The sequence below is a fragment of the Ostrea edulis genome, chromosome 4 (assembly GCF_947568905.1).
Source record: "Ostrea edulis chromosome 4, xbOstEdul1.1, whole genome shotgun sequence".
In the NCBI taxonomy this organism is placed as follows: domain Eukaryota; kingdom Metazoa; phylum Mollusca; class Bivalvia; order Ostreida; family Ostreidae; genus Ostrea; species Ostrea edulis.
The window spans coordinates 55,867,297-55,888,032 of NC_079167.1; the positions used below are offsets into that span (position 1 = coordinate 55,867,297).

A 20,736-nucleotide genomic window follows, 5' to 3' on the forward strand; every position below is an offset into this window, starting at 1 on the left:
AAACCCAGAGAAAACGCATAGAACAGTCTAATAAAGGCCTTGTCTACTACATAGTCACAAACTGCACACAGAAGATTATTTTACTGACACATAGATGATATGTCCCATGATGCTTTATAGGTTGACCAATATACATGTACCCGTATAATGAAATGTCTTTCGGCATTATGCACGTGTGTGTGTTTTAAATACAGGCAATAGAGATTTAATTAACCAGTGAATATTAAGAGAAATTTATTTCGTGGGAACTAATTTTATTTCGTTGGAAGGAAATCAATTTCGTGGGAACGAAAGTTTATCTTATAAGAACGATTTTTTTTTTTGAGAGAGAGAAATCTTCTCCACCTGTCGTAAACCAGCCACCGCATTACCAAGAGGTACTAGATATACACCAATTTTGATAGAGCAAGCATTCTGAGAGTATTGCATAGCAATATATAGTTCCTTATTGGGGGCAAAAATTATTGGACCTCAATATTATGAGACTAAGGTAATGGTAAAAGGGAAGATTGGGGAACCAGGATAGGAATGGTTGGAAATCAACTATATATGTAACAATTCAGGTACAAAGACTAGACCAAGAAAACTTCAAAATCAATCTGTAACTTGTTATGGCAAAGCAATCATCATGATGTACTGAATATCAAATGAATATCTGTATTAGCACAAAAAATGTAGGAAAACAGACAATTCATGCTATTTTTCTAAGTCCAAGGCCCATAACTTAGTGAAAAATCATTGGACCGAGATGAAATTCGAACTTGATCTGTAACTTGTTATGGCAAAGCAATGCACCAAATATCAAATGAATATCTGCAAGCACATTAAAAAGGTTCAGAAGGACTGACGAACAGACTGACGGACGGAGTGCAAACCTATGTTCCCTTCTACTTTGTCGGTAGGGGACTAATAAATCAAGATATATGTGATATCATTCCTAAGAATATTGAATTGACACGCTGTAGTGTATATACATGTACATGTTTTATTACGGTATGGCGATTCCTCCTGTGTCGCCGATTATATAAATTACCCAGCTTTCATTGATTTATACCCCCATAAACAATTAACACACTGAAATTTTATTATGTAACCATAATGTCAAAAGTAAAGGTAATACACGGGTACCATTCGAGCTACTGCACAAAGAAAAATTGCATGGTCGACATTCGGTTGTGCAGTAGACCCCGCCCCCTCTAGATTAGTCATTTGTAATAGGTCGTTTGATATGTACAAGTTTTCTAAAGCTTTGAATGTGGGACACTCAAAACATGCATGAATAGGTGGTGATAAACTTTTACACGGGGGTAAAGCATACGTAGCTTATAGATAAGATGATAATATAAATCTGATGATGACTTTTTTCCAGTGGTCACAATAAAGGACATTTTCATTGACTCGCAATATAGTCTTCCTGCTTCTCTGTAATGCTTCCTTGCTTGCATGTTTATAGATTGAATTATTCTGATAAGTGATACGTTTAATAACCAAAATAAAGAACCTACATGGGTCGTCATATTAACATAAACTCATATAATTGAACACATCTTTAATTATTTGAAGATATCATCAATCTATTTGATGCGCTCAACAATTCAAAATATCTACAAATAATTAATGCCATCTTCAAGTCTGAATCATTGAGCGCATTAATCAAAATGATGATAGCATTATATATTCTGCTGATTGGTGCACACTATAATTTGCTATCTTCAAGTGAATTGATGATACATGTATCAACAATTGAATTGATGCGTGTTATAATTCAATTAAAGAGAGCAATAATTCAATATAATGTGCGCATCAATTCAATTAATACGCGCAATATTTGAATTATTGCTCTCTCCAACTGAATTGTAGTGCGCATGAATTCAATTGATATACCGAGACAGGATTGGCTATGAATTCGGTGCCAGTGACTTATAAATGAAGACTATAGTTTTGTCTCTAAATCACTAGCTATATCTTAAGCAAGGCAGACCAAGATAAGGTGTTCTGGCCTCAAACGACTCTGCAACGACAAGGGAACAATGAAGATATTTTACATTTTCTGCACGCTTCTTACACTAAAACGTGGTCCTCAACGAAAAGATGACAAAGAAAAAAGGTAAATATTACAAAAGTATAATCATCCAATTTCCGAATTTCGTCGATTCATTCTCTGATCTCTAAATCCCTAGTAATATTGTCAGTCTTTCGCGATAAGGTTCAGAACGTGTGAGATTCCTCAGTACTAAGCCTCTAGCTGCGGAATGATATTCAAAATGATGAATTAACACGTTGCAAGTTACATATAAAATCTTTGCAACGAATCAGTGCACATTGACAAAATAATCTTAAAATTATGAATACAGAGAATATTAAGGAGAAACGAATTTTGCAGTTTGAAATTATCGGTAATACTAAACATTTTTGGTGCGACGTGCTATATTTTAACTACCTATACAGTTTATATTCATTGACTTTCACTAACGCTATAAAACAGTGCATTAACATAATCTCCTTATCTCTTGTCTCTGTGCTGATGTATGTAAGCTGTACATACAGAGACCGCAGTGAAATTTGAGTTACTTAATTAGTGCAGTGCAGGGTTACACCTACATGGAAGGTAATCGTACGGAGACGGAAGCATATATTAAGGCCCAGCAGTATCTTTTTTAGTTTGTTATAACAGATTAATGATTTGTTATAACAAATTACTGATTTATTAAAACAAATTATCAATCTGTTTTAACAAATCATTTAAAATTTGTTATTTCAGTTGCAAATTTGTTATAACAGATTATCAATCTGTTAAAACAAATTGATAATTTGTTATTTCAAATTAATAAATTGCTATTTCAAATTATTAATTTAACAAGAGGCTCAAGGCCTTATCGGTAACCTGAACAATAGTTAAAAGTATGACTACCCCTAAAAGCTATAAATTCCATGCTAATTATCCTGGTTGCATATCTAAGCTAAGCTCTATCTATATTAGTTAACTTTTGCAGATTATATCAGACTTGGGTGATCGTTAAGACCCACGAACCTCTTGTTTTGCTTTATCACCACCTTAGTTACTATTGTGAATGTTTGTAACTTATAAAGCCTTCTAGTACATGATGCTAGATCTGATATTGAGCATATAACTTTCAGTTTGCAGGAAACCCATTTTGAAAATGCATGCATGTTCTGAATTGAAAAGTTTTTGTACTGGAGGTATTTCATTTTTTTTCTTTAAAAATTATCTATCAATAATTATGTTATTAAAAACTATGAAAAATGGAAAGAAAGACATCAGTGTGCGAAAACAATTCTTCCTAGTTTATACTTGTAAAATTTTTAAAATTGTAATTTGCAAAAGCTAAATGACACTTCGTAATTTTAGATATTTGTAGCAAAACTGTTTATATATTTTTGTTTTTAGTGTTTAGTCAGAACATGTAAATTGCTTCCTATGTCTCCTGCGAGAGATGTTTTGTGTTTGTTTAAAATGCAGATAAATCTGTATATATACAAGTTTATTATAGAGATTAAAAGAAACAAACTGTTAATTTGCATTTAGCTTAATTTTAGTATTTATCTTCAGTTTACAATTTTGATGTCTCTTATCGCTAGCGTCTATAAGGAGACACATCTAGATTAAGATTGTTGTAAAAGTGGTGTTATTTAAAGGTGATGGCCATGATGCTGCTTAATTATAAACATTATATTCTTCTGCTATATCAAGTAATGTTTAATCCAGAAGTTTTGAAAATGTGTCAACGATCATTTTTGAAGTAAGTTTAAAGGTCAAGGACATTTACCAGTATAAGATCGAGGACATAATTATATGCTTTTTGCATGTCATTAAAAATTGATTTCCTTGGTTTGGTAGTCTAACTTGGTGATCTGAATAAAACTATTGAGAGAAAATTCACCATTGTCGTCGATGATGATCTCTTAATATTGATAATTTGTTATAAGAAATTCATAATTTGTTACAATAAACTATAATAATTTGTTACAACAAATTAATTTGTTATAACAAATTATCAATTTGTTATAAAAAATTCAAAATAAGACGCTACTGTGGCCCTAATATGCTTCCGTAATATCGTGTACAAAAATCCAAGCATGTAAGCTTGTTAATCGAAACATGCAAACATGTTAATTTGTCAGTTTCGGAAAAAAACGGAAATTCACGATTATTACCGAGAACCGAAAGAATTCCAAACTTTAGGACTTTAATATTGCGCATGCGCCAAAATTGACAAAACATATAAGCAGCTCGAATTTGATAAGTTTTCGTATACAAGATTAATCGACGTGTACGCAATACACACAGAGAAAGATTTGAATTTTACATATATTATACGTGCAACACTCGTAAGGTTACGAAATTTACACTAACGCCTCATGATAATTAGCATATACTTTCTTGATGTGCATGTGTAAAGACATATAACAATTACATGTATGTATGGATAAAATAATCCAAAATGCTAGTACAAAATTTTTACACCATTTAAACAAATTTGTAAACGGTGATGCTCGGTGTCTCAGAACTTATATGGAGAATCGGTGCCATGGGGACAGTTACATTTACAACCCCATCCCTAGCTCGAATACAAGTACAGTGTTTACGGGAGTTCCTCTCATCCCTTGCATATACATGATACTTACACATAACGTGGACTTTAAAAGAAAACAGTTGTAAGATTAGTCTCCAAGAAGTTGTTTGACAGGGTACTAACATTTGAAATCCATTATTTCATCCATCTTATATTCAGGCACCTTAAACCAGAGAGGGACCCGTGGGGATCGGGGTTAGAATAGGTCCTCAGTACCCCTTTGCTTGTCTTAAGAGACGACTAAATGGGGTGGTCCTTCGGATGAGACCGCAAAAACCGAGGTCCCATGTCACAGCAGGTGTGGCATGATAAAGATTCCTCCCTGCTCAATGGCCATAAGCGCCGAGCATAGGCCTAAATTTTGCAGCCCTTTTCCAGCAATGGTGACGTCTCCATATGAATGACATATTCTCGAGAGGGACGTTAAACAATATTCAATCAATCAATAAACCAGAGAGGGGACGCTTTTAACTTTGATAAGTTGATTTTCCGTTAGATGTATTTCTCCTTGTAAATCATTTTTCCTTACAAAGTAAGATATATTTTATATAGTATATATTGTTATACATTCATGTAAATTAGACGAATTTTGTTAAAAAGTAAAGGTACTGTATATACTCGCTGTATACTTACATTTGAAAGTGCAATTATAACAGTAGCTGCATATGAATACCTACATGTACGTATTCCAAGTCTCTTTGATCCTTCTTTTTCAGGTTTTAGTATATTCATTTATTTTCCCGCCTTACGGATGTATTTATATAAAAATTTTACAATCATCCATATCAATATGCACGATACGATCACCTGATCATACAGCGAAAAGTATTACGTGTTTATGGTGCAACGGTTGCATCTTTGAAACTCTGAATACATGCATAGGTGTTCGTAGGTACCTATACACTTCATCTCTGTAATACATGCATAGGTGTTCGTAGGTACCTATACACTTCATCTCTGTAATACATGTACCATGCACTCGGCTGCTTTGATATAAGAGGTACCACACAACAAGTCTTTGAATACCGACCGAAGAGACTCTAGGTAACCGCTTTGACTGCATCGTCGGATACCCACGGTTGATCTCGTCTTCTACTCATCAGGTGATGAGTAGAAGACAGATCACCAGTGGGTATCCGATGATGCTTTGACTGTTATCCATGTAGGAACTACTAAAATATAAAATATTGCAATAGGAGATGGTCATCTAACTTTCTAATAGTATAGTAAAGATAGAAAATACTGCCCAGGGAGCTGGCCATTTAGTTTCAACTTCCCAAACGTAGTGTTGAAAATACAGGGCAGGGAGATGGTCATTTAGTTCTGAAAAGTATTATAGAAAGTACTGCACAGGAAGATGACAATTCTATAGTCGTTAAAAGTATTGTAGAAAATATTATACAAGAATTGGGTATTAAGGTCAAGTAGATCTCGTATAATTATGCACCCGCTATACTGTATATTTTGTTTGTTTCAGGCCTCGGCAGATGAACAACATATGGAGCACGCTACCTGTTTTTATCTTGGCATTGTCTGTGATAGCATACCGATATCTGGTACAAGAGAATAGCATTCGAATAACAACCCAACTTAACAACACGTATGACTATATTATAGGTAGGAAGACGAAGCGAGGAATGTTCATGTATTGCATCGTTAAAAATCAGAGATGCTATGATTTGATACCCGTACAGGAGAAGGATAAGGGCATTGTGGGCTCCCATTTTGAGAATTCAGCATGGACAAAGCTGTAAATTATTATTTAGTAAAGTATCAGGTTTAACATATAACAGTCTAAGTGCACAAGAATGGATTTTTTTGCAAAGAATCGACAATTTGAAGCATATATGTACACTAGTATCAACTGCATCATGTTGAGTTGAGTATATATATGCTTGATATTCTCCAAAGCAAACGATGTAAAATTTCAATTTTTAACGAAAGGATAATGAACAATTTTGAAGGATTAAATCAACATAAATGTTTATTGTTGAATATTGATGAAAGTGAAATAGATGAAATTCACATGACTGGTAAATGATTCGAAGCCGACCTTTTTGCACTTAAGACTTTTTAAAAAGTTATCTGCTGTCTATAAAAATAAGAAAAAATTTAATTTTCTAAAAATGTGTGGGTAAATGAATAATTTTATTTCATATTTTCATAAAGAAAAAGTGCATGCAACTTTCTACCGAGAGATTTGTCTGAAAATATAATTTCATTGAAAAACATGTTCTTCCCATTGACTTCAATGTTAAATTCTAGATAAAATAAATCAAGCAATAAACAAAATTTTGACAATTCCTATGCATATGGTGGATTATTTTTACTTCAAAATGATACCATGATACAAAAATCACACCATCCTTTTACTAGATATGATATATGGTCGTTATACATTTTGATACCTTAAAAAATGAAGTACACGAGGATATAAACTGCAATGCTTCACACCGGCATACTTTTCATGAAGCGCGTCAAAAGTTAGGTCACCTGAGTCTGCGTTCGTCGTCGTACATTAACAATTGAACATTTTTAACTTCATCTTGATAACCACCATCAATTTTTTTTTCAAATTAATTTGGTACAAAGTATCTTTGGAACAAAAAGGACTTATTTGTAAATTTCAGGACTCCTGCACCCCGAGGCCTTGAGACAAGGCCAAAAATTGACAATTTTCAAAACCCCTTTTCTCTTTAACCCCACACCTGTAAAAATAACTAAATGCATACTGATGTAGAACAAGAAGGCCTCAACCAAATGGGTGTAAATTGTATGATGATTTTAGAGATGTTGACTCCTTGGCAGGGCCAATCATTGCATATAGTCTTTATGTGTAGACATTTAGATAACTTCTTATTTGATGCTATCAATATTATATTGAAATTAGATTGCTATTCAGAAGGAGCAGATATTCTATTGAAAATTGTTATTAACGAACGTTCAAAGTCAGATTGCACAATGTATGCAATTTCTTGAATATACTGTAATACATCAACAAAACTGTGCTGAAATTAGACAGCTTTTGATTTATTTGATGTTTCTGTGTTTCATGTTACTGTATGCAAGGTTATTTTCGCCCCGTGTTATTTTCGCCTTTCTATGCTTGCAGACAATTTCGCACCGTTTTATATTCGCCCAGACATAATTGTATTAGTAGAGAGATTGAGAGAAAACAGTTTCGCCCACTCCTATGTTCGCCCAGTGACAACAAGGGCGAAAATAAAATGGGGGCCAATATTTCCCTGTATACAGTATTTCATTACACCATTAAGGCACAAATATGTCTATAGCAACTTTCGTGTCAAGTGTTTCTGATCCAAATACATGGTTGGGACGAGAATTCTAGAATATTTTTTCTCCCACAATGGATTTGAGGATGGCTAAAATCGGAACTAAAATGACCTTGAGCTATAAAATCAAGGCACATTTACATCTAAGTCAAATGGTATCTCTTTCTATGTAGAGAAGATTGTAGAATTCGTAAAAAAAAAAAAAAAAAAATAACGAAAATTTTTAAAATAGCAATCATTTTCCCGAGGTTGGACAAATTATCTGAAAGTACGGAGTTCAAATATGGTTTACATGGTATTACATAATGTTGCCACAAAATTTGAAGGAATTAATTCAAAATTTTCGAATTAGGGATAATTCCAATCTTATTAAAATCAGATCTTCTCTAACCGTTATACTTCTCCAGTGTAATGGTTAGAGAAGATCTGATTTTAATTAGATTGGGATAATTCAAGCAAGATGTGTGTATGTGTGTGTGTGAAACACTACCCCGAATATGGTCAAGTCCACCAAGAATTAGGCCAAGTTTGGAAGAAAAAAATCCTACCATATTTGAAATCTATTTAATTTCTGATTGTAGTGGGCGCTGGTTCCGCTGGATGTGTTCTTGCTAATCGACTTTCCGAAAATGGAAAATTATCAGTGTTACTGTTAGAGGCTGGGGAGAATGACATTGGAAACTACATTTTCGACATTCCTGGATACACCGATAAAGCTGTTCGAACACACGCAGACTGGGGCTACCTGACAGTGCCACAAAAATATGCCTACAAGGCATATAGCAAAGAGGTAAAGATGTGTAAAGATGTACTCGTATAATTCATTGAAGTCTATCCATTTAGATGAAAGGTGAACATAACGAACAGTAATCAATCTCATAACTCCTACAAGCAATACAAAATAGAGAGTTGGGCAAACACGGACCACTGGACACACCAGAGGTGGAATCAGGTGCCTAGGAGCAGTAAGCATCCCCTGTCGACCGGTCACACCCGCCGTGAGCCCTATTTCTTGATCAGATAAACGAAGTTATCCGTAGTCAAAATCAGTGTGCTAAGAATGGTCTAACAATCGGTATGACACACGTCAGACAGCATTTAACCCAATGAAAACATGTATTGGCAAACTAGATCGTTATAACGACCACAGAATTTGCGAAATGCCGACTTTATACGAGATTGTTGAAACCCCTGCACCATCAACTTGTTTGTCAGTAGCCTACCTCGATTTAAAAACTGACCATACACACAACAAGCTCTTGCGTATCAAATCAGTTGAGAGATATAAACATCATATACAGGTGATAATGGAATATTGCTTCATAAAGATGGAAGTTGACGATGGAGAAGTTGAAGTCAAAGTTGAGTTGTTAATTTCTTCGGTTGTTTATGGAAATTAAAACTACTCATCTTTCAGAATTGTTAGTATATAGGTATATATTAGAATGAAATATGTCCTTGGTATAGACAAAATGTAGAACAAATTCAGATGAAGATTTCACATTTATTCCAAAGCGCTTTCGCTCTACGGGTCTTCAGTGGAATTTGAAAAACAACAGTGACATAACTAGCTTTGGAATAAATATGAAATCTTCATCTGAAAACTCTCTCTCTCTCTCTCTCTCTCTCTCTCTCTCTCTCTCTCTCTCAGTTGGGATTTACTCTAAAACCTTGACTTGAATTCTGTATAGGTCAGTTATTGGCCAAGAGGGCGTACATTAGGCGGAACAAGCACCGTAAATAGTCTTGTCTACCATCGAGGAGGACGTGGAGATTATGATAAGTGGGCAGAGCTTGGGGCGAAAGGATGGGATTACGATAGTGTTTTACCGTATTTCTTAAAATCTGAGTCTTTCCAGTCTCCATCCTTCAGAGATAGTAGTGAGTGTTTGATATTTAATATTTTGAATGAATATGTCGAACTTGAATTATGGGATGCAAGTAAAACGATGATAATCAATTGCAGAATATCATAATACGAACGGACCTTTGAAAATAACCGAAACAACAGTCACACCAATATCCGAAATCTTTCTGAATGGTGGAAAAGAACTGGGATATAAAATCCATGATTGTAATGGAAATGATGGAGATCAAGAGGGTATCCTTTTCTTATACCTTTCACTAAAGTGGCAGTGGTGCGTTTTTGTCTTAATGTTGCAGTAAAAGCTTTTCTTCAATGATGTTTTAGGATTCTGCAGGCTGCAGACATTCATTGGAGACGGTTTACGTTCTAGTACTGCCAGAAGCTTTCTAATGGCGGCCTCTAGCAGAGAAAATTTACACATTTCAACGAATTCTCATGCGACGAAGGTAAAACAAATAATGAGGTATACAAATAATGAGGTAGGGACGGATGACTAGAAGAATGAATATATATATGTAGACATTTGTCAATTACCAATTATAATGGGCTCTCTGACAACCTGGAGTTTCTTTATTTTTCACAGATTAATTTCGAAGGGAAAACGGCAACAGGAGTATCTTTTATTCGAGGTGGTCTAAAATTTACAGCGAATGTCGCTAAGGAAGTCATTGTGTCTGCTGGGGCGATCGGGTCCCCACAACTTCTTATGCTCTCTGGAGTCGGGCCCAAAGCAGAATTGAGTGAATTAAAAGTTCGTATTATGTAAGGTACATTATACTTCCATTTTATCTGAAGTTTCGTTTCCTCCTGACCCACTGAGAACGGGTATAAGTAAAGAGGGGCTCGCGTATATTCGGACACAAGCATTGCGACTTTGATTTTCCGGATTTACATATAAAAAGAATTGAATCAAATCAAAAGTCCAAGACATGAAAAAGATGTCGGTCTTTAGAGTAAATGATTGTTTGTCACATATAACCATCAAATAAATCTTTATAGCAACTTAATTTTGAAATGTTCATAGTCATGTACATGTATAGTATAGGCTATTGTAAATATTTCCTCGTGGGAATTTCTTGCATTTATACATGCTCTGATGACCGTTATTAAGTTTCTGGGAAAATAACAAATCGGGGACATTTTCTTAAAAGATTCCGTTGGTCGCCAATTTACCAGTCGGCAAGAACCTACAGGATCACATGATGTTCCCGGTCATGATCCAGGTGAACAAGTCCATCAGCGGGTCTGATTGGGTGTATGGCTGGTGGAGCCAGCTACAGTATTCTCTCTTTAGATCGGGTAAGTTTTGTACAAGTTTTGAACATGTTGTATATGCACTTGCCCTGAGAATTTCAAATTCAAAATACTCTATTATATTGCATGTATAAAGATTTTTCAAAAACTGTATCAAAGATATGAATAGCCTTCCATTTTATTTTAACTTAGTTGTGTCTCTATATATTCTCATATTACAAAACGTTACAGTGATCGATTATTTTATGACAATTTTATGATAAAGTATATTTTTGCACCATATCGATATTTACAATTGTTGGTTTCAATTTTGAAATTGGTATTTAAAAAAACCGGTATACATGTACAACAGGACCATTATCAGTGGCGGGCATGCGCGAGGCAGCCGCGTACTTCCGGACCAAACCAACACCTGATGACATTTCTCCCGATGTACAGTACCAGTTACACAGCATCGACATAAAATACGAAAAGCGATTCTCATTTTTGGACTTTGCAAAGCCAAAGGTTGTGATTACCAGTAATGTGTTTTTGTTTGCTTGCTGTTTTTACATCCCTTCAAGAATTTTTCACCCAGACGCGTCAACGCCTATACCGTGACACTCTTCCGTTATTCATTGCGAGAGAGGATATACATGTAGTAACGTCAATATAAAAAAAACTTATTGATTTGGGGGTTCAAAGGTCAAGGTCACTATGGGATTTCATAGAAAAGCTTATAAACAAGCTACAGGCCACATTGTTAGCTTGATTTATTTGATACTGTACCTTCGTTATAGAGAAGAAGAAACCTATTCATTTTGAGGTAAAAAGGTCAAAGGTCAAGCTCACTACGGAACTTGCATGTGCTGATTGCCTATATTGCAAAGGGATCCCCCACTTTGCGGAGGTTATATGAAAGACTTGCGACTCTCGCTGCTAAACGTCGATGGTTTGACGAAGGAGCAGTCTTTACAAATTTTTAGGTCCGATATTAGACGCGGTGAAGGTACAAACGGGGCATGAACCCACAACCTTGCCGTCATGAAGCGAACATTCTAACCACTGAGCCACCGCTACCGGTTACTAGGAATGTACATTCAAGGAAGAATAACACATTGTCACAATTTTTGTAAAGAAAGTAATGCATGTTACAAATGCAGAAGTATGCATCCTTCGTATACACGTTTCTTTTCCTTTTGGACTATGTTGCCTATCTTAGTAGCTCAGTGGATTACAGCGTATGGCCTGCTGCGGTATTTTTTGTTGGTGGTGATTAAACCAAGTTTGCATTTGTTCTGTATTTCAGGCTAATTATAGAGTTTATAAAAGCAAAAGATTATTATACTCATCTTACACTTAACATCCATTAGAGTAAGGCGTATCATACATCCTTAATTAATGGAACCAAAAAACAACACACAAGCAAGCAAACAAAACATCTTTAAACATATTCACCGTTTTCATGTGTCTCAGACAAATATACAGTATATGAAATTACAATTTATGAAACATTATACTTTACATACTTATGATATGTAATCTCCTGCACTGCTTCACAAGGCAATGACTGACGGAAACGTTATTGGAAATGGTAAACTGTTCACTGTCGGGATTATGGCTCCACAACACCCCAAAAGTGTCGGCGAGATCCGCTTACGGTCCAATGATCCATTTGACTTTCCCATCATTGATCCACATTATCTAGAGAATCCAGAGGATGTTGAATGCTTCATAAGAGGTCAGCTATGAATTAATACATTAAAAATAAATATTGATTACAGTAATTTATCAAATTAGATTTTTGGTCACTTCCCAACCTTTTGTGGACTGTTTATGTTCGACATCACATTTCTCTGAGACATCCTAACAGAAGTGAAAAGATACACAAACATATCTGCTATGTATTGTAAATTCAAACTAAAACATCGTGAACACAGGTATTCGCAAACTCCAAGATCTTGTAGCAACAAAGTCTTTCCAGTCTGTGGAGGCGAAGATCATACAAATAAAACATGAGGACTGCCAAACGAAAGATCAAGATAGTGATAAACATTTGGAGTGCCTCGTGCGACATTATGCTCTAACAAACTACCATCCAACCAGCACTTGCAAAATGGGTGCTTCAAATGATGAGTCAGCTGTAGTAGACCCATATTTAAGGTAAGATTTGTGTTCAGTATAACATTTGTCAGATTTAGCATGAAAAAGGGCACCATCGGTCTTCGTAGCAATGAAAACGATGGTGGTATTTCCGCATAATTGGCTTCCATTATTTTTATATACCCCAATTATACAAATATATTGGACATATATTCCTTAGTGATACTAATAAAAACAAAAATAAAAAATCCCAATAATATCTGTTTGTATCGACCAACGTTTATTGGTCCAATGAAATTCGATGCTAGATCGTAAAGTCCATCATATACTGTGGATATCTAATTAGCATTCGAACAAATCCGGCAATCTCGTAATTATCCGTTCCGTGTTATGTTCCTGAATTTGTGAGAGTTTTTTTTAAAAAGCATCTCGAGGAAACAGGTATTTAGGGGTACAATTGGACCAGCGTGTTGCCTTGCCTTAATATCGGCTGGGTTTTGCAAGCAGTTAACGAAGTACTCGATGTAGCAGACCCCTCCCCCTCCCTTCCGCCAAATTATCACAGCGCTTTTGAGAACCAGCAAGCTGTTTGTAAAATCACTGGAAATATACTCCTGAATAAGTGCATTCAAAGTGACATGGTAAGAAAAATATACATTTTCTCTTTCAGAGTAAGAGGCTTGGCGAGACTTCGCGTGGTTGATGCTTCCATAATGCCCTTTGTGACGGCTTCTAACACCAATGCTCCAGTTATCATGATAGCAGAAAAAGCAGCGGACATTGTACTGAATTCTATCAAATAGCACGAAACGTAAATAGTTTATCACTGTAGTCGACTTATTAAATTTATTTATCATTTTTCATGTCCTTTTGTCATTTGGTCCGAAGTTTCGAGACAATTTTAATGATAAGAGTACATTTGAATTCATGTGATCTAATTAATAGAACACGGTATCTCTCCATTATTTTATTTTTATGTCGAAAAACAAAACCGGAGTGTGTTGATTTTATTATGAAAAATTGCACAAGAATCTTGTGTAAAGGCGATGGCGGAGACGCAAGTGAAGCTTGCGTAACTGGCGAGAGAAGGGAAATGAGAATATGGCGACGCAAGAGCGTTCACGGCCTGTTGGCGGAAATCTAACACGTTCATCGAAAAAAAAAAGAAGGAAAGCACAGTGAGACAGGGAGAAAATCTTATTTGGCAAGCACTTTGAGCGATAGAATCGTGTGAAGGGGTAGATAAACTATGAGTATCTGGGCTACTTTCTTCACAGGTCTATCGCTTTCTTGAATTTGGAATGTTTTGAATTTTTTTTTAAAAATCTTTAAACATGTAAATATTTCATTATAAGTCTTATTGCTGGAGTTGAAATTATATATTGGCCTAATGGATGTGAAATATTTGTAGCTTTGATCTCTAACATCAGAATTAAGAGTCATCCTTGTATTTGATCTGAACTTTAAGTTCAAATTCATCAGGGGGCACAGTATAGTCCAGATAATAACGTTTGAGTTTCCTACCTTAACCCTATGACATAAATATTGATGCTCACAAGCTTGAATGTCGTTTTTCCTTTCAAAAGTTCTGCATGTGCAACTTCACAAATTATGTTTATTGTAAGATGTGAATACCGAATCTACCACTGTTAATGCAAGGATCATAGGAATGCCGCGGTCATTATTCTACGATATACCTTCATACGTATTAACTGATTATGAGGAAATTGATACACATCTCGCTTGCACTTCGAGTTTTGCTAATGCAACAATAAAGTCGATGACTGATAAGTCAATATTATAATCATAAAAATCAATTAATATATGTTGTAGAACAAATTCATAAATGACTGAAGAACATCTGTCATTCGGTATAAACCAATGCCTGCATTCCGAGAGCGATACACATGTAAACATGGCAATGTACATGCAGTTTTTCTTGAACTGTATTCAAAGCAATTGATATAATCCGTTGATATTCTTTCAAAATAGATTTAGAATACCCCTAGCATCTCACCCTTTTCGCCAAGTCTCCATATGAGTGAAAAATTCTTAATCAATCAACCAAGGTTGACAGAGGTGGAAGTGATGCTTAAGTATCGCGCCCGGTACTGACTAAAACTCGGTCCCGGTCTTGGTCCCGTGACTAAAACCCGGTCTTCGGTCCCAGATTTTTTTATTCGATAAAAACAGAATATATCAGAATATTTAAGCCCCATTTCTCGTTGATTTGGATATTATATCTCATGCCTGCATTCGGATTGTTGATTGATCATATTATTTTCTTCTTTCGTGAAATAGGATGTGATAACTTCGGGACCGGTGGGACCGACAAATAAAAACAACGCTAAAAGCCGTTTCCAGTCTCGACATTTTCCTCAATATCTTTTCATGGGGAAAAAAAAAAAATTAAAAAAAAATGTGATACTTAATGATACGAAAGCCGGCAAGGCTCATTTTGAAACAGTAAAAAATATCTTAACTCCTTATAACGAAAAGGTAGATTAAAGCGGATATTGAGGAAAATGTCGCGACCGGGACCGGCTTTTAGCATTTTTTATTTGTCGGTCCCACCAGTTCCGGAGTTTTCATATATTATTTTACGAAAGAAGAAAATAATATGATCAATCAACTATTAGACTGCAGGCATGAGATGTCATACCTATGTTAAAGAGAAATGGGGCTCAAATATCCTGATATATTCTGTTTTTATCGGATAAAAAAAAATCTGGGACCGGGACCGATCCCCGAAGACCGGGTTTTAGTCACGGGACCGAGACCGGAGACCGGGTTTTAGTCAGTACCATCGCGCCCTATGGTGAAATAATAGATTTACAGTACCTGCATCATCTTTTTATCATAGTAAAACTGGGCTGGTACGCAAGTTGCTTCATTGCCCTGATAGCGCGTCTATTACGTATATTTGGGCGCGAACGACATACATGTGTATATGTAGCTGATGTGGTTTTGGGTTTGAACTCCATGGTTCAATAATTTGTTTTTAATTCTTTAAAATAAAATATGAACTTCAGTTGACTTACGATTCGTTTTATTAGTCCCCTACCGGTTTGTAAAACTGAGGGGGACTATTTTCTGTCCCTCTGTCTTAATGTCAGTCTGTCCCATATTGGTTTTCAAGACTTTTCAGTCATTATGCTTGCGTGGATTAATTTGAAACTTGCGTTGTAGTTTCAGAGTGGCAAACTATAGACCAAGTACGAATTTTGTAAAGTTTGATGGACAAGTTTTGAAACTTTGAAACTTTTATTTCACTTTTTGGACTCGCATGAGGCATGAAAGTACAAATATATAAAACAAACTTTAACAAGCAGGTAATGAATGAATAAAAAGTAATATATTTACAACTACAATTGTCGGGTTGCTAGTGGAAGGCATATCATTTTTTAAATATCGACATTACCAGAGGCGGATCCAGGAATTCTGGTTAGGGGGCGTGGCATTTTTTTCCAGAGGCAGGGGGTCTGAAGGCCGCCCCTGGGCTCCCAGTGGGTCCAGGACAAAGACCCTAGTGGGGGCCCAGGGGGCGAAACCCCCGAGAGCTCTTGAATTTTAGTATTTTTAAGAGTAAAAATTAACCATATAATTAGCCTTCATAGGTGAAGTTACATCCCCTCTTACAAACAGAAACACACCTTTATCAACCAATCTAATTAAAATCAGACTTATTAGATCCGCGCCGTATACTCTGCGTAAGTAGCGATTGTGAGCGTATTCTAGTAGTCAAACGTATTTGCTCGTCATTGAGCTGTGATTTGAGGCCATCTATTTGTATTTGTTGGATTTGAATCCACCCTACACAAAAATATAATCAATGCGGAATCTCTATACAGTTATTCATTTATGTGTGTACAATATATATCGGAGCTAGTTATAATGTAATAATGTCGCGTTAACATTATCTCCGACATGTAGTGCATCAGGGTAGATATAGACGAAAATTTAAGTATTTTAGCCACATTATCAATATGGTATATCACCTTTAACCCTTGACATAGACCTTCATAAAAGTAGCTGTCAGGTTAAAATAAACATGTTGTCTCTGCGACGCAGGAATCGATGTGATAGCGCATGAAAGGGAAAGTGCTTACTGATTTCACATAAAATATGATAGATATAATAGATTACATATTAATTAATTGTTATTTGTTTTTGACATGTTCTTGAATTGACTGTTATAACTTATCGGCATTTCATTCATGGGGAAAAATGACGTCACAATCACATTCGTTTACTAACTATTGAGGGTTTCCCGAATGTAACGGAGTTAGGGACTTTATGTAGTTTAGAAACAATTATTATAGATATGATTGGATTTTCGCTCTTTCTATAGTACACACTGATTTGTAACCTAAACTTCGAAAATTTTAGGGGGGGGGGGCATGCGCCCCCCACGCCCCCTCTAAATCCGCCAGTGATTACAATTCTACAAAATTTGGCCAAACCAATAAGAGTAAATATGTCATCACTTTTAGATAAATTTGCAAAATCAATAGCATGTCTAACTTTGTAAATATTTGCAGGTAAAAACATTTTTCTTTCATTTTTGAAAAATTCAGTTAAATATGTAGTGGTATTCATCTCCAATTTCATTTGCATAACAGAGATCACATAACCTATCAGATCTATCAATGCTAAAAAAAAATAATCTGCCACATTCAACTGGTAATCTGTGACTGACATATCTAAAATTACTTAAAACGTTAACAAGATACCAATTTAAGCAATAGTGAAACATATTTCTCTAATCCAAAATCTGTTTTGAAAATTATATAGTTGATACACTTAGAAGAATAAAAAATATTAAGATTTCCATTCTGCTATCAATGCATCTTTACACATGGTTTTCGCTTTTTTTTAATAAACAGTCATTCTTTGGGATAAATTGGCCAATCCAGTAAGCAAGACCATTTTTATGTAAGATATCCGTTACAATATGTAGTAACCAGTCTGAGTGGTAAACATCCTCTTTGTGAAGATTGAAAATAATATCATATAACATTCTACTTAATATCTTTTCTTTTTATCCAGATACAATTTTTTGTCAGAAGCCAATCATTCTGGCATTTATAAACACTTGTAAAGGTACTCTGCCAGGCTCACCATATATGTCGCAGGGTCGCTGTTTTGTTGCAAACAACACAAAACTGGGTCGGTCTCAGACAATTATTTTATTTCAATAGAAGGGGAAAAAAACTAGAAAAAATGTGAAAACATACTCACAAACATGCACACAAGACAATAGACATACATAAAACACAAGACGTAAACTAAAAGACATTTAAACATTTACGATAAACGATGATCCTAATATTAATACGATTGCCAGTATAATTACATATATTTAACAAGTAAATGAATTACAAGATAAATGTAAATCTTACCAGGCATCCAGTATTATAAATGAAAAATATATTTAAGTGACATCGAGTGAATCGATATTTTAGCAAGCAACCGTATTGGTACAAGGCTTAGAGTTGGGATTTTGGCAGGGTTTCTAACTTTATATAGTGCTCGGGTTAGTAACACATGCATAATTAATTAGTATTCGGTAAAATCCATTGGTCCGCAGTATTATGAACTCAGACCACTGGTCAGTCAAACGTAAAGTTGAACTAAAAATAGAAATAATTACCACCTGTACAATACAAAACGTTCACACTGACTTTCGCATACTTGAAAACTAGTTTGTATTCAATTGGCTATGCGCGCCAATATGAATACTGATATAATTATAGCGCATAAATATATTTTAAATAAATTGCAACTGTGACATATACAATACTAGCTAGTATGAGTAGACTGGTCCGCTGACATTGATTACTATATGAATTTGAATTTCCTAGCGGCAGTGTTTGGAATCAAGGACCGGCTATCCAGTGTACTATCCATTGTATCAAACAATTTCAAAAGAATATCTAAAGGTAGACACAATTTTCTAGATTTACGTAAAAATATTTTAAAGAAATTAATTTTTATATTTTACGTTTTTTATTCAACGGGATCGGGATTGTGTTCCAATGGAAATGTGGTAAAAGTAGGACGTTTGAATATAGGCAGCCGTCGAGTCTCGATCGCTGATTTTGTAAAAAGCCATATTCAAGTACTTCATTAATTTTACATTTTAAGCTTATTAATCATGAAAGGAACATATCAATGAAAATATATATAAAATCTGTTAATTACGCCAGTATTTTTGTGTTGTCGGTGAGCAAAGGTAGTTCTTAATTTACCGTGTTCCTGCAGTCGCGGGTATTCGAAATCGGTCTTGAACAGTTGATAGTAAGTATCATTTTGAAGTCCTTTATTATAAGTATTTTTAAACATGCAGATAATATGAATGTTATATCGGTGTATCGGTGTGTTGTTTTATGTTTCATTTGCATGATTATTTGAATATGTCCTTACGTATTTTGTGCAAAGACTACTATTTCATCCCTGGTAAAAACTTATGCGTCAACTTAGTCCGAAATATCTGACGTTTTCCTGGCTTTTTTTATGATTTTAATATTTACCGTTTTCCTTGCACGTTTTCCTGGCTTTTATATGATTTTAATATTTACCGTTTTCCTGGCACGGTAAATATCAAAATCATAAAAAAGCCAGGAAAACGTCAGATATTTCGGACTAGCGTCAACTATGTGAACAACAAAACATTGAATTAATTCGACACTGGTAAACATGGTGACTTGGTACCTATGTATCGGGTCACAGTTCAAGGTCAAACAACATCAAATGTACATTTCTTCGAGTATTACGTACAGTCGTCAATTAATGGGGGCGCCAGTAGTGGACATGTATTGCTTATGCAATACTTTCAAAGTGCATGATTTGAATCGGAACCAATTGATCAAACCATACAAAAGGCCTCAATCCCGTTAATGTGTTTGAAGTCCATCAGATTATCGATAAAAAACACAATTGAAAAAGTTTGAATTTATCCCATCTGTTTTTACAGTGGAACATTTAATTGTGCTGAATTAAACATTTGGACCCACAACCCATATGAGCCACCCCAACTCTTTAATAATAATATGCAAAAGAAAACGAGAAGAAATATTTCTAATAAATTCGTGAAGTATACGGCTCGAGTGTAATCAATTCTTTTTTAATGATTTCACTATCATTTTGTTATTAGAAGGTGGGGTGCAACTAGTCTGTTATTATTTTCCCATAAAAACATTTCTAGTTCTTTGTCGTCAAAAACCTCATCGTCGCTAGCCCCGCTTACTGAGTCTACCTACTCTAGTTATGAAGTAGTGTAAATGGAGACAACAGGCATGATTTGCGACAATCCAAAAACCCGAGGTTGTCCTCAGTGCCAATTTGAAATGAGATTGACCATGAGTTAATGTTATGCCAAGTGATTGGGTTGAAATTGGCCCATTGGTTCAGGGAAGATATCACAGACGAACTGAATGACGTCAGGAAAGTTCACTTAGTCTTTGTTCCAATGTGTGCTTTAATATACAGATAGTTAATTGAATATATGTTAATCAGTGCTGATTTAGTGTAGGTGTCCACATTATAACCACATACATGAATGAAGTGGAACAAGGACTATTCAGTTACGAAATGCTGAGGTCGGGTTGAATGTGGTTTGACCCCGACCAATAGAAAACTTTGG

At 35.2% G+C, this 20,736-nt stretch overlaps 1 protein-coding gene across 1 annotated transcript; it reads left to right on the forward strand.

The window, feature by feature from the left end:
• Positions 1-1,949: 1,949 nt before the first annotated feature.
• On the forward strand, positions 1,950-13,949 carry LOC125667990 (L-sorbose 1-dehydrogenase-like). Its single transcript, XM_048901714.2, has 12 exons — positions 1,950-2,107; positions 6,073-6,212; positions 8,470-8,678; positions 9,580-9,769; positions 9,855-9,989; positions 10,080-10,201; positions 10,339-10,506; positions 10,907-11,054; positions 11,362-11,516; positions 12,552-12,729; positions 12,929-13,151; positions 13,762-13,949. The coding sequence occupies exons 1-12, from the start codon at positions 2,031-2,033 to the stop codon at positions 13,892-13,894; spliced, it is 1,878 nt and encodes a 625-aa protein (XP_048757671.2). The 5' UTR covers positions 1,950-2,030; the 3' UTR covers positions 13,895-13,949.
• Positions 13,950-20,736: the final 6,787 nt, after the last annotated feature.

What these genes read in the sequence shown, in the direction of transcription:
- LOC125667990 (XM_048901714.2), top strand. Translation starts at nt 2,031, where the DNA reads ATGAAGATATTTTACATTTTCTGCACGCTTCTTACACTAAAACGTGGT. An exon ending in AAAGATGACAAAGAAAAAAG is followed by an intron (nt 2,108 to 6,072) that starts GTAAATATTACA and finishes TGTTTGTTTCAG; the next exon opens with GCCTCGGCAGATGAACAACA. An exon ending in TGGACTTTGCAAAGCCAAAG is followed by an intron (nt 11,517 to 12,551) that starts GTTGTGATTACC and finishes CTGCTTCACAAG; the next exon opens with GCAATGACTGACGGAAACGT.